A 15,451-nucleotide genomic window follows, 5' to 3' on the forward strand; every position below is an offset into this window, starting at 1 on the left:
GCACAAGCCCGTGAGAACGCTAGTATCTCACCTTTTGGAAGCACATGTTGCTTAATCGCGCCGAATCGAGACAAAATGCCCTACGACCAGCGTTTACTGTATACTTCGTTGGACGGTAGTTATTGTGCGTTAATGACAGATCTTTCAAGTTATAAAATGAGCAGTTCTGAAATTAAATTGCTAATACTGCAAAAATCCACCGACAGGGGTATGAAGTGGCCCGGCTGCATGAATACATTAGCACGATTGCCTTCTTAAATAGCCGCTGGTGCCTTTACACCGTTGAACCCTGGAAGAAGATAAGCCGGAATTTCCATTTTAGGCTCTTGTTTTTAGCATATTGTTAACTCCGCATCAGTGCCCTGAATAGTGCCTTGCGGTTCGCCTCTGTTATACTGAAAACTCCACAGGAGAAAGAGAAAGTGACAGCCCGAACCGAAGAGAATCCCGGGAGAATTGCACAATTTATTTTTGCCGCTCGTATTGTGAAGCTCGTATTGCAATGCACCTCGTGTTTTGTGGTTTCCGTCTCTGTATTCTCGGCTCTTTTAGTCCAACCGCCATCGGCGTCGATTATTATTATTTGAATGCTGTGAGCCCATTTCATAAACACGTTTGCTGTGCGTCATTTGTATTAGGACAGTGCGATGCATGAACAGAGCGCGCACCCTGCTGCAACAATGAGGGTCCCATATTTATGTCTGAGCCAGTTAAAAATGATAGGAACTGAAGACTCCAAATCTATTGCCGCACCTTGCGAATGGCACATAGAGTCATTATATGGGTGTTGGCATATCTGTTACGGTTCAGTTCTATTCAAAGCAGCCGGAGATTGCATGTACACATGCATTTATTGAACGTCGTAATTAATTGTTAATAAAACACTGTAGATGGCGTCAGCTATGATTCGGTGACTACTTGAGTGCACGCGTTGCTATAACAGCCTTCCAATGTTTTCGATTTTGTTGCTGGGCATATCTTCGCTAAACGGATTTGTTGAGAGAGCATTAGTCCTTTCTTCTTTCCTGATGTCGTCACTGGCACGTAGGAGCATAGGTGCGTGCGTACAGAAAGACATGGGCTGATGACGTCTAAAAGCAGAGCGAATGAATAGCAACGCAAGCACACAAGTGAGCTTGTTTGGTGTCTGTGCCCATCCTCTCAACGTTGTGCCTTCGTACACGGTAGATCGAGCACTTTAAACGTCACTATACAACCAAGTGCCCAGACTAAGTTTTTCTGCAACATAGGGCGATGCCCTGGGACAATTGTCATTGTGTCCGGAAGACAATAGAGCCATCTGTAAGGCCAAGCCCCTCAGATTTTGCATTGTATAGAGTGTTTTTATTTTGCTTCCAGCAGAAAAAAAGTTTCCTAGAAAGAGGAGCGAAGCCCCGAAGTATTCATAGAAAAAAGCAGTCAGATAACCTCACTGGTGCTTCGTCAGAAAACTAAGGAACAAGTGCGCGAGAACTTCGGCGGGGCACACGTTACTGCTCAAAAATATTTTATAACAATATTGAAATGTACAAGTTATGCATCACGGTGGTAATTCTCATCGTCTATGCCAGCATTCCACAAACCAGAAGTGGTAAGTTTCTTACCTATGTCCAGCCTAAGTCGAGCCGGAAGTGTATAACGACGAAGCCGTGCTTTACTCTCCAGTTAAGCCTTAAAGATGAGCTTTTGAGCTGAAAACTTTCCACTGAAATCGTTGCCCCGATTGTCACTGATATGCTATAACATCATAGCCCCTTTGCTGGGTTTTAGCTGCTTAAGAGAGTAGCTTTTATTTTATTTTGGTTGAGAAGTGAACCGATCGCGATTGTGGAAAGCAGTTCGTGATTATTAGCCGCCGCGGTGGCTGAGTGGTTATGGCGCTCGGCTGCCGGCCCGAAAGACGCGGGTTCGATCCCGGCCGCGGCGGTCGAATTTCGATGGAGGCGAAATTCTAGAGTACCGTGTGCTGTGCGATGTCAGTGCACGTAAAAGAACCCCAGGTGGTCGAAATTTCCGGAGCCCTTCACTAGGGCGTCCCTCATAGCCTGAGTCGCTTTGGGACGTTAAACCCCCCATAAACCATAAACCATAAAGAAGTTCGTGATTATTGCAGGTTTATTTCTCCCTTCTCTATTTTGGAAGTGTGGTGATAGAAATCTGCAACGCTTCCGCTGCGCGGGCAAGGCTAGGTCGCCCTGTTCCACGAAGATTATTGCTTTGAATGCAAAAAGAAGTAAAATGTGTCTACTTACTGACAGTTTGATTGTAACGAAGAGGGTAAGGCATCTTAGATAATCTTGCGCCAGAATTGCTCCAACAGTAGTGCACGGTAGTGTTGCTCTAGGTATACAGCTGGCGTTTGCCACATACCGAATGTCGTCAGTTCCATATTCACACAGGTGTGGCTGACCGAAGGTACCAATAGTGTAGCAACGTAGGGCAAATCGGGGATGGTCATCTTTAAAGCAATGAGTGGCGGAGCGAAGATTTCCAAGTTTCCTTCTTCGTCTCACTTTTGTCGTAAATAAGCTGCAATGAAGGATGCCATCACGGCAGAGCCTACTTCGTCGCGCATATTCACGGTGCGTAATACGCAAAAATGTATGGGATGTATGCGTACAAATCTGGTATCATTTAATCAGCAATGTCCGTAGCCGAGTCAAACTTATATAGAAAACTTTGAGTGCCATGCAGCAGACAGGGTAATGGAAAGAGCTGCCCGTTGTGACATTAATGACGGAGGCGAGCAGCCACCGATACAAAGCTGCTAGAGAATGTCTTTTTTTTTTTACTTGTAGCTGTTCAACAATGGCAGATTAATAAAAGCCAAACAAAAAACAACCACACGCCGCTGGTAGGGTCCGAACGTACGATCTCCGAATTACGCGTCTGGTGCTCTACCAGCTGACCTAAAGTGGCGGTTGTCCAATCGGGTGTATATATGTGTAGTGTAACTGAACCATCAAAGTTTTCACAAACGCCACTCTGGTCCATAGCGGCGGACGTAGTATGTCTTGTATAACTGCAAGTGCGACTTCAGAAAGTGTTCGAACGGTGAGGCCGGAAGCTGTGTCAGTACCCTCTTATGACGCCTATTGCATCAAGACTGCCAGATTTGAAGCCCTCGTTAAAATATTCAGCAGACAAGGGATTGGGAAGAGGTGCTCGTTATGACCTACATGACGGAAACCAAAAGCCATCGAAAATAAGGTACATAAGTGATCTCTGTCTTTTTTAATTCTAGTTCTTTAATTAATGGGAAGTTAATAAAAGCAGTAGAAGAGCAGCCACATTCAGCCGGTGTGATCCGAACGCACGTTTTTCTTGACCGTTTTTTCTTCTGCATTTATTATTCTCAGTTATCAATCGGTTATTTTCAACAAGGCGTAGTCTTTGTGGAGCATTAAGTAACAATTTTTTCGCCAAAGCTCGTTATGTAGCAAGCGTAAGCGGCGACACTGTGGTGCCCATGGCGCTGTCTATTGCTCGGCTATATCGCTCACAATATATGCGCGCGTCTTTGCCAGCGTGTAGATGCCAGGCAGTGCATCCGCAATGCTCGGAGAGTTCGTCGCCTTAAGCGTGGTGAAAAACCGCTTTCCCTTGGCGGCAGCTAGATAAAGTCCAAAAATTCGGGAAATAGAAGCGAAGGGGCTCTGCCTGTGCAGTTTGCTATTGCGGCGAACCAGCCTTCGAAGCACTTATAGACTGTTCTCTGCGTAGCGGTGTCTTTCCACACTTTCCAGCGTCGGCCTACCGGCAGTGTAGACGCTCTATCTAGAGTCAGTGATGCAACGGCCGCAGGGCCTGTAGGATAGCGTATGTAGAGGCTCACCAAAGGTAAAACGGAGCACGCGAGTGGTGGCCAGCTGGCCAAATGTGCTTGCCATCGCGCTTTATGAGCAGATGCAGCTAAGAACTTGGGTGCGTCGACACAACCGACTGACCTATCTCGATGATATCATGCTGCCTTATCGCCGGCACGAGCGAAGCCACGCCGCTACCATCATTGCTCGCCAGGGGCGCTTTTAATGCTTCATGCAAGCGTTTATTAAGGAATGACACCATTTTCAGTCAGTGTGACCACCGTGGTTCCCACTTCCCTTGGCAGCGAGTTTGTTGCGCTTTAGAGTATAAACACTTCTGCGTCAAAGTTTTGCTTGGCTGAAGGGAGCGCCTGAAAAAAAGAATGGCACGCACATTTCTCGAATTTCAAGGGCCATGAAAATGACGGCACAAAAAAAACGAGTTTCTTGTGTCCTCGCCTTCCTGGCGCCAGAAATTCGGCAAATATGTACGAACTAGGCTGAAAGAATGTTCTAGCATGCATATATTAGCGTCGTTGTCTTATGATACAAACAGATGCTCATCATCATCAGCCTAACTATGCCCAATGCAGGGCAGAGGCATCTCCCATGTCTCTCCGATTAACTTGGTCCTATGTCAGCTGCGCTCAGCTTATAGCCGCAAACTTATTGATCTCATTCGCCCACCTAACTCTCTGCCACCCGCTGTACGCTTGCCTTCTCTTGCAATCCACTCCATTACTCTTAACGACCAACGGTACTTAATTGAAGGCTATTTGCTTCAACACAAATTGGATTTCTTATACTGGAGAAAACAATGTTCAACTCATTTTCATTGAAAATAAGGCTGTCTGTGCCTGAGTCGTACTTATGTGGTTAAATTTTGAGCATGTACTTATATAATAAAGACAATGCAGCCAATACATGAGCGCTATTTTTTTTTCATCCCGCAGCGGTGACTCAGTGGTTACGGCACTCGACTGCTGACCCGAAAGACGCGGGTTCGATCCCGGCCGCGGCGGCCAAATTGCGATGGAGGCGAAATTCTAGACGCCCGCGTACTGTGCAATGTCAGTGCACGTTAAAGAACCCCAGGAGGTCGAAATTTCCGGAGCCTTTCACTACGGCGTCCCTCATATCCTGAATCGCTTTGGGACGTTAAACTCCCATAAACCTATTTCTTTTTTCATGTGTTGCCCTGGGCGAATAAAATTTTGACCGCACTTGCCAAACCGACGCTTGAGCGTGTATTATCCAGAGCGCAACAAACTCGCGCCAAGTGAAGCGTGAACCACGGCGGTCACGCAGGCTGCTAGTGGTGCATTTGCTGGCGAAGCAAAAAGCGCACACCGCCAAAGCCAAGTTTTCTGCACGTGCCTCAAACACAGAAAAGCGTTTCTGGTGAGCAGTGATGGTGACAGCGTGGCTTCGCTGATACCGGCGATTAGGCAAGCATCAGATCACCTAGATGGGTCAGCCGGAAGTGCGCACGCCCCTTCGCGCTTTGCTGCGCATCAGCTGGTAGAGCGCGCTGGCGTGCAGTTGTGGCCAGTTTGGCCACTGCTCGCGTGCTCCGTCTTACTCTTGGTGCACCTGTACGACCGATTTACATTAGCACGTTGCATTTGCGTTCTTTACTTGAGAGCGCTACCGCGTAACCTTTTTGCATTGTGTCGCGGGGAAATCCATCTTGTACTACCTCCTGCACGTACAGTGGCTAGCGCAAAACATTGTACGTGGTGATTGCTCAGTGATGCACTGCGGACCTGCGGGTTAGCACGGTGCTCTGCTAGTTCGACCGCTGCATTACTTAAAGGGCAGTGCTGCGAAGTTTGTTTTCATGTAAATTTGTTGTTTTCTTCGGTCGTAACAAATGGTGAACTGTGTGGTGTTTGTAGTGCGTTCCCCGTAGGGTGATTGCGCGCCTTGAATACCGAGTAATCAATAGAGGTTCCCTCCACATGAAGGAAAAGAGTTAGAGTAGGGAGAACTTAAATGAATTAGAGTAAGGATACGCAATAGGAACCGTCAACATCCTGGTTGGGGGGCCTAGTTTCTTGCTGTCTACGTTTTTTGCAGCATTAGTCACCTTTGCCACTCTCGTGCTTGATGGTGTAACAGTAACGTTGTAATTTTTGTTGTTACGAAATCTTTGGGTACTTTGCCCGTCACCTCTTTTCCTGCTATCTCAGAGAAAGAAACTGTCATTCACGCTACCTGAGCACAGTTTAGTTAAAGTTGATGTTGATTATAAGGGATGGTTGTACAGAGAATGAAGCAGCAATATAAAGAAATAGGTCCGGATGTCAAAACTTTACTGGGATCTTATATCGCGAATGCATAGGAAAAGCAATGTAGCATCAGTATGGCGACGAGAAAAATAAGTTGTGCGTAACAAAGCATAAACAAGAAGTCACTAACTCAAAATGTCAATAGCGAAAATAGCACGTAAAAGTAAGCGGAAAAAGAATCGTAACAAACAAATATGTTCGTTAAGATGGAGGCAAATAATGAAGACAATGTTCCAAAACACAATACATGTTTAAAGGAACGAACGGGAGAAGTTTTAGCAAAAGAGGTTTAGAGAAAAATATGCATTAAACAGCGCGTATTATACAGTGCCATGCCACTATGGGACGATCAAAAAAGTATTGCCTGAAAAGTTATTGAGAGCGCATTGATTTACAGATGGGATGTTTGTTTCATATTTTAATCAAACATATGGTGAAATTGATAGTTGCCATACCTGGTACGAATGTTTGGAAGTAAAATTTTATTTTCGCTGGAAAATCGAGTGATGATCTGGTTGCTAATGTGGTCTCTTGAGACAGTGTAGAGAAGACTACGGTTGTTTATGAGTCGCTACGCTGCTATGCCAGTGCTATACGTTATGAGCACATTTATCGACATGGTGCTTAGGGAGCAATAGAGTGGGGCCGTGTGAGCGTTGTACGCACTATGCGGTATATTTCTATTTTTATGCACGTTTCTGTCAAACCTTTTACCAGGCTGCACCTTTTGGCCCGACTGCTTCCCTTTCAGCTCATAATGAAAACGGTGAGGAGGTGTAGCACCTGCAGTAACACTTCTTATAGAAGTCATTAAAAGCGACCGCTATAGCTATCAAAAGGAATACTAAACGCACCACAGTGAGCTAGAACTGCCGAGAAAAGATTGTGACATTATCCTGCAGACATATTTGAGAAAAACGTTAAGATCATGCACAAATTCACATCCATTGCAAGAAACTTCCTATTATATCCACCAAAACCCTTGCTCCAAGCTTCGACAACATTTCAAACATATAATAAATTATTATTCTAACCATAAAGTAAATATTAACTTCTAATAAATGTAACAAACGGTCAGGATTGCATGCGGCCATGCTTTTAGGCAGGAAATTTTGTCACAACCTGTTAATCCTGGCGGTTCTTCATTGCGCCATTGTCTAAAGGCGACTCCAAACGAGAGCTTCTACCCTTAGATTAAACTTGCTTGGTTGCTTCAAAACCAGTCAAAAGCAATGAAGGGCTAAAGAGAAACGTAGTCATCAAGTTTTAGGCTTTTCTAAGCTAGATAAAAATGAACCAAATTCAAGGACGGCGGAATATTATATAGTTTTTTTAGGAATGGGGATGTGAAGGATTTCAGAGCCGTTTAGTTGCGGATCATGCCTGCTGCTTCGGCGATTCACATTTTATCATTTACCATCATTCAAACGTCAGGGCGTTTAGAATAGGTACAAAGAGTCCAGGAGCGCGGTCAGAAAATAGGGTTAATGATCTTTTTCTCTGGGTTTATTTCAAATTTTTTTGAACGGGAAAGTAATTGGTCATCGGTATTTTTGTACAGAGTTCTGCTGACTCTCTTATGCTATTTATAGCAATATAAGCGAAATTTCAAAGAAAGGAAAAGGCCAATTATTGTTTCCTTCAGATCTGCTGCATGTATAATAATAATAATAATTGGTTTTTGGGAAAAGGAAATAGCGCAGTATCTGTCTCATCTATCGTTGGACACCTGAACCGCGCCGTAAGTATGAAAATCAAATTTTTTTTACACGCGTCAACTCTGTACCTTGGAACAGGTGCTGCTAAAAGAAAAAACTGTCTCACACCACGCACGGTGGAAGGCTGCAGCATTATTCGTCGAATGTGGAGTTTTGACCGCAGCACCGGTAAATGCGAACATGACTTCGTCTGTTCAGATCATGAAAACGCCTTTGAATCACAAAACGAATGCAATACTACGTGCCGAACAGGTAAGGTCTGTTTCATAAATAATATCTCCTATTTCAGCGTAAAAGATACACGCGCTTCTCGTTTATATATTGTCTCGCCGCGCTGATTGCCGGAGCCTACGGAAAAATCTTAGTAATTGGGGCACTCCCGCCACTTTGGGCAAAAACAGAACCCTACCATCAGGACAATGCTGATCGTTATTAAATATGACTGGTTGATTTGCGTTTTTCACTCAAGGCACTTGCCAAGTAGGGGATTTGTTTGGCCTAGGTTTTAATCTGAAAAATAAACCGCGTGCATATAAAAAACACCAATGTGAATTGAATTGATTGAAAATTCGATAACGGCGTTTTTTGGGCAATGCAGGTGCTAATGAAACTAAATATTCGCCCTCATCAAATTTAAGGGGTTTCTCAAGTTGCGCTTCCTGAGATATGGAAGTGGTGTTGCCTCACTATGTTATGAGCGAAGAAAGCAGATTCACGGCGCATTTCGGCGGCATATAAAGAGGCACGAGCGTGTATTTCTACCTTAAAGCTTGTGCTGCGCAACTTTTTTGTTTCAGTGCAGCGCCGGTGGTCTGTATTCTAAACCGCTATAACAACAGCTTTGAACAGAATAGTTGAAGTATATCAGAGCAGCTTGATTAGTACACGCCGGCTGCGCTATGCTCATTTGGCTTTGCCGAAGCAACAGTAATACTAAGGCTCCTTCTTCGGCCGCTGCTTATCACTTCTGCGCATGTTTCGATGATATTTCGGGAATACGCATGTGGCGAAACTCAGCGAGTTTTTTTTTAGAGCCAGCCACATACAGGCGCCAATCTGCAAAAAAAAAAATGCTCACGAAAAAAACGCTGTACGGGAGAGTAGATGGTCTTTTTTCTGAGTGCACCATGCGGATAACAAAAACGTAAAACAATGCTGCTTACTTCACTATCGAAGTCAGCAGCCTTTGAAAAGAAACCAACGCCCCCATAAGGAACTAAGCCTACTATAACTTTTCTCACAAGAAAATTACTACAACTTTCGTTTTATTTAGAGATTATTTGACTCTTCATAAAAGTTTCCATGCCTCCATCGTTGGGAACCGAAGGCACGGCCTCCGTATGCTTCGCACTAAGCTTTACGAAATAACCAGTAGCTTCTGCCGTGGTTCAGTTGATGCAGCACCATTCGCAATATCCGGAAGTGGCAGCTCGTATTTGGACCAGGTCGTGTTTTGTTTTTGTCTAATTTCTCAAGGTATCTCTCGGTGTTAAGCCGCAATCAGGATGTAGCATGTTATGCTTCCAAATTTATTCAGCCGCAAACAGGATGTAGTATATTATGCTTCTAAATTTCCTCCCACCTCCCCGCATCCTTCGTATTTATGAAAGCCTATTATTGTTTCTGTTCTCATGAGACAGAGCAAACAAATGACATGAGGAAGTCTGACACTTTAAGGTAACAAAAATATGAACTGGCTGGCGAATTGGTTCTGATATTGCCAACGTAGAGAAGAACCACATTGCCTAACAAAAAAGACGACCACAGACGTATGCTAGGTTGGCGTCTAATTTAATTGGACGTAGATCAGCACGATGTAAGCCGTAAGAGAACCGTGGCAAGTATCCTTCCACGATAAAAGGAAGATATGCAAGTATAAGGGTATGCACAACACAATAACAAACAATAATTTTGCATGCTGCTAAGTAGGGGAAACAACGAAAATGAAAAGGGCGTGCCAAGACTTGCCAACATTTAACATCATGGACCAACTAGCCCGCCAAAATGTCCTGTTACAAATTCCATGCACTTTATGAAATACATTGTTTAATCTCAGTCAGTGCATTTGTTCTAAAAAATAGATCCAGAGAAGCCCTCGAACAACTATTGAAATCTACCCACAAAAAAGTTTTCGTTCATGACAACGATGCACTATCCGATAAGCAACACTCACGAATGCTTAATTTTGCTTCACTTTTTCATTGGTCCCGTTTAAGCAGCTAACCATCGACCACCTCTACGTGAGCCTACAGTACTTCCCCTAATGATACTGAACACTCTTCACTCCTTGTAAGAAGTTGATTCATAAACAAGACACGACATCATGTGCTTGTTGTCTCTTTCTGACGGCACAATGAAGAAAAACAAATATTGTGCATTTGAAACACAAAACATTTGACAAGCTTCTGTGTCTAGTGGAGTCAACACGAGCGCAATAAAGTTCTTTTCTTTTGTCGTAGAACAATCACATGCCTATTTTGTTTGCAGTGCACGAGAGACGTTTCAAAATATCGTGACCACCGACATTTCGTAGTGATTTTTAATTCTCGTCTCATTCCTGTTCTGCAGTTCCAACGCCGAAACCAAGACCTCCTAAGCGCGACTGCTGGTACTGGCTGCGTCACCTAGACTGGTGCCCCCTGCAGTACTTGGCTAGACGTGGAAGATCTCCCACAATTCTTTGGTTCAGTGGATGCAGGGGGTTTGAGCGCAATGTGTACTCTTACAGCTTATTCAACAAAACCTGCACTGGTGAGAGAAGCAAACCATAAACAAAGAAAATTGCTTCCTTTGTATGCGGCAGCTGCCTCTGCATGTTGAGTAGTGTGCCGAGGTGGATATTTAATTGCAGTACCTCAAAGAAATGCTGAAAGTCTGTGCAGCAGATTTCCAGATTGATTTCATTACGAAGTCTCCAGTAATCGCGTGGTAATTGAACTCAAAGCAGCTTTCTGACTACCACGTTGGAAGCCTGGTATGACATGATAGCGTTAACGGTGCAATTCCTATATAGGCGGAATCAGTAATTAATTACCTTGCATTCATACAGCGCTGTGAGTTCCCATACCACTCCTGATGCAGGGGGGCAGCGGTGGAGCGATGTGCCACTGCTCTGCGATGGCAGGCGCTGCCAACAGTGGGACTTCTGAGTGCCAGTTCGCTCCTCCCGAGCAACCTCTCGCGACCAATCATTACTTTAACCCGCCATGGTGCTCAGTTTACCCACAATCTGGTGGGCATGTTGTGATGACTCCGCAAGGTCACGTAACCTAGGTGGCCCATCTAGGCTGCCAGAGAGGCTGGTTGTTCCGGCCGCTCCGGTTGCCAGGATTCAAGCGGTCGCCAACGCCGCAAGCACTGGAGATTTTTTTTCCCGCATGGAAATACTAACGCTCTCGCGTTAAAACAACTCTGGAACCCACAATAATTTATGCCACTTTCTCGCTCATTGCCTTTGTAAGAACTATAGGAAACAGAGTTAAACAAAGAAAAATTATAATTACGAAACCAGGCAACGCACGAAGTTCATAACCCTCAAATCCTTTTCTGTAACCAGGAGCCTGAACTTCAAGTAGACTTTTTCTGGCCCAAAATAGCGTTTTTTTTTCCGCAGCATAAAAGCTATCTTAAATATCAAATAAATTTTAAGCCTCTTTGCTACTTTATATACAAGTTTATCGAGATTACTGTCGTATAGTTGCAGAAGTTACTTTACACCCTAGACTAGGCTCTTCCTGACCTGGCACGAAAACCCACTACTATGTCATTGTTGCCCTTAACTATTCTTCACCTCTATGCTTCACTGAGTGTTAGGCTGTCTTCACACGAAATTGCTTTAATAAATTATGAGCATAAAACGTTATATTACATTCTTAGGCAGTTTTTTCAAGACTAAAAAAAAACTGCCATTGACATTGCAATACCTCGTGCTGCGCTACATTAGACGGCTTACCTTTACCCGCAGGCAAAGAGAATTTCTAGTACGCATGGGTTTGGTGCACGTTTTGAATGCAAGCGTGGCGTTAAATGTCTATGGTATTAAAGCGCTAGTAGTGACTAACAATGATCTCTCTCTGTCAGGCTACACATGATGTTCAGAATCCAAGAGCTGCATCATTCACAACCCGGAGTTTTGCGTCAAAATGGTTCTTCAGAGAGGCACAAGGAATTCCTTGATGACCACAAGGGGGTATCAGGGGCAGACGGATGGTGATGCGGGATATGGAATTCGAAAATTCCTAAATCCAAAGTGAAATTGCAGCGCAGTCCTGGTTTCACACTGCGTACTTGTCATTTTGTGGAGGCCCGCCGTGGTGGCTTCAACGTTATGAGATTAGGCTGCTGTGCCCAAGGGAGCGGTATCGAATCCCGGTCGCGACAGCGTTATATCTATTGGGCGCAATGTGGTTTGGGTTTTCCGATGTCAGTGCCCGTTAAGGGTCTCAGGTTGTCGAAGGCAGCCTTAAGCTACGGAGTTTTAATTAGCCCGTGTAGTTTTCAGATGTTAAAACCGCAATGCTATGCAAAATCTTAATTTAGGATTAAAGTAGGGAGGGAACCGCTTTTTTTTTTGCTCAAGTTGTTCAAAAAGGTTTAATAAATATAGTCAAGCGCGCTCATACCAAGCCTCGGAATATTAGTTCGATAGTAGTATTAGTTCATGAAGACGACAACGTGCAATGCACTGCGTGAGAGTGTGTTGCAGTTTAACGACAGCCGCGAGCGGCTGCGCAGGTAGTAAAGGGCTCCCGTGCAGTGGCGAGCGAAGCGCATCTGTTCGCGCTGCCATTGGTTCGAATCCCAGTAGCAGTATTATTTATTTTGTTTATTTATGGGTTGGCCACGGTCACCCTCAAGGTCAAGCTTCACACAAACTTAGCGGGTTAGGCCTTGTGAAGTAGTGCATGCGCGCTAAAAATGCGTGAGTGTTCACATCACACCCTATATATCACAGCCTTTTATGAGCTCCCCAGCCTCTCACGAGCTTCTCATCACGAGACACTTGCTGTCTACGTGCCGCTAATCGCTGTGGGAATGTTCTTTCCCGCTCATAGATGGCGGGCCTCCTGGTCTTCAACTTTTCACACAGTCGCAACTTTTCACACTGCGCGTGTCTAGTGCAGACGCGCACGTACTGCTGATTGAGCTTGTACCTGTTCCGCTTTATTCTTATATAATATTGAAGAACGTAATTTATTTTTCACGTTTTGCATCATTTTTTAGCATGGTCTATCTTAATGACCTTTTCTGCAGCTTCTAGCTTGAAATTCCCCGACCAGGAACGCTTCCTCATACCGATTATGCAATGGGAGAAGGTGTGCCTTCAAACTTTCTATTAATAGCGAGAATGTTCTTCGGAATGAAATAGACGCAGGAAGCAGCGCTGACAGCAATCAGGAGCCATACAAATTCTGAAAATAGGACGCCATTCACTTTCTTTCGTAACATTGGATTGGATTGGATGTGGGGCTTGTCACTTTATAACAGGCGTACTTTACCAAAGTCCTAGCCAACTCTGAGACGCTAAGGCGTAGTCTGTCCCGCCGTGTTGTCAACACCACCTAAAGTTTAAGCCTATTCCAATTTTCAAGTCGGCGTTTTGTTGTTTCAACCACCCTTGCCTTGGAAATGGCTTCTTGATCGTTCACCTCGCTGTCTGCCACACTGCCCTCTGTCTGTTGATTTGTGTCAAAACCCGCAGTTGTCTTGCTGCAGATGCCCATGCGTGTACAAAACTGTCAGTAATACGCTTGGCGGAAAACCCTATAAAAGCAAAGAAATATATTTCGTAAATTATAGGATGGAGCCTAAAGCAAAGCCGAATGCATCGTTGCGCGAAAAATGTACCACATTCCTATTCCTTTTTCAAGGACAAGAAAGCGTGATTGATTCTGTTCTGTGCTTCCTTCACTCAGCCAGCGCCGTACACAGAGGCATAAGCAAAATATGTCCAAAATCTGACTTCTTATTAAAGGTTAACCTTTAACACCTCCGCTTGCTTCTTTGAAATATGCTCAATGTTTGCAGTATCCGTTGTTTCCTTATTTATGCATGCCGTACAAAAAAATAGGCTCCGCCTGACAATTGAAAAACGTCATTGCATCAAAACCCAATCACCACATTATATCGGAAGTGCACTGGCAAAAAAAATATCAGTGATATTATTGGTTAAGGCACAATTTTACGTTATGTGCTCCTTTAGGCTTAATGATGACCGATGAAAAATTCATGTTCTTAGAATGTCACTAAAGAAATAGATACTCCGCAAATAATTATAGGTTAGGTGCTGTTGTAAGTGAGGTATTGTATTTTGGGAGAGGGTTGTATTTAAAATTTTGCTCTGTCTGTTTTTTTTTTTTTCAGAATGGCGCAGACGAGGAACGGGGAATGTTGAATAAAATACACGTTTTTTGCTGATAAAAACTGGCCAAGGGCTGCAATATTTCTGGCTGTCATTTCTATCATTTTCTATCGTAGAATATGGCACTGCACATGGTTCAAAAGTGACCATTCAAAATAGCGGCTACAAGTTTCTATCTCTAAGAACGTGTTGAGTGCTTTAGTAGCGCACTTGCAGAAAAAGAAAATTCCTGGATCCTTAGTACTCCTACCAGTATTCCGTAACTCTTTCATATTAGAATTAAAAACTGCTTACAAGTGTGAAGGCAACCGATTGCGTTTATTGGGAGCGCCGAATGTTCCTGCAAAGGTCAAGCAGATGCTTGGCGAATAAAACAGAAATGCTTTATATGTAATTGCTAACTATTGCGCAAATTCTCTCCAATTATCCAATGACGCTCCTCAACTTACTTAAGTCGCATTTGTCAACTGAGCATAAGGCAAAACTTTATTTCAAGTATTTCCTTTGGTCGAGGAGGAGATGAACTGAGCGAGGTCAACTCACGATTCATTGAGAAGAACCGCTTAGAAAAAGACATTAAGGACTTTGAAAATTGTGCCGCATTGACTCATTCCATCTCACCATCAAGTACACACCATGTCACCATCAAGTAATAACGCCTACAATTACAGAGGAGGTCGCACTTGAAATGTGCTCATCAGACAGGTATACTGAGCAATAGTACTTTAAAGATATCTTCTTTTATTTACATAGGCGCTTATATTCAGGCAATTCATCGTCTTAGACATATACGCTGGGTGATTGAGAAGAGCTGGCTTTGATGATCCTGTAAGCGTTCCACTACCGCGCGGAATCCTACATTTCCCATGCTTTCGCTCTTGCTCGTACCAAAAAAATCAGGTAATCATTCTTAGTGGCTATCTCGTTACGTACATACGTCCATGTATCAGCACTCCTGTTAAATACAGGAAAGCTGCAACAACTTCTCAGTGGCCTCGTGAAGAACTTATCCTACGGAGGAAACAACACAGTTCTGCATGCAGCGATACTTCTTGTACTTTTGCGCGGCGCCACCGTAACATGGCGACGGCTTTATGAAAATCTCGCACAGGCTCTCCACAGGAACCTGGGCTCAGCAGTTGTTTCCAGTGCGTCGTTCTTGATGACACGTCTATAAAACATTCATGGATTGCACAGAACTGGACACCTATGCCGCATTTCGTACTTGTCTGCGGCCCCAGCATTGGTTTGCTGCAGTGTCGTCCGTTTTACAGC

General features: G+C 44.2%; 1 protein-coding gene across 1 annotated transcript; it reads left to right on the forward strand.

Moving 5' to 3' along the window:
• The first annotated feature begins 1,370 nt into the window (after positions 1 to 1,370).
• On the forward strand, positions 1,371 to 14,250 carry LOC144104949 (uncharacterized). The gene is made up of 4 exons (XM_077638179.1): positions 1,371 to 1,591; positions 7,894 to 8,067; positions 10,384 to 10,566; positions 14,179 to 14,250. The coding sequence occupies exons 1-4, from the start codon at positions 1,525 to 1,527 to the stop codon at positions 14,211 to 14,213; spliced, it is 459 nt and encodes a 152-aa protein (XP_077494305.1). The 5' UTR covers positions 1,371 to 1,524; the 3' UTR covers positions 14,214 to 14,250.
• Positions 14,251 to 15,451: the final 1,201 nt, after the last annotated feature.

The sequence above is a fragment of the Amblyomma americanum genome, chromosome 9 (genome assembly GCF_052857255.1).
Source record: "Amblyomma americanum isolate KBUSLIRL-KWMA chromosome 9, ASM5285725v1, whole genome shotgun sequence".
Lineage (NCBI taxonomy): Eukaryota > Metazoa > Arthropoda > Arachnida > Ixodida > Ixodidae > Amblyomma > Amblyomma americanum.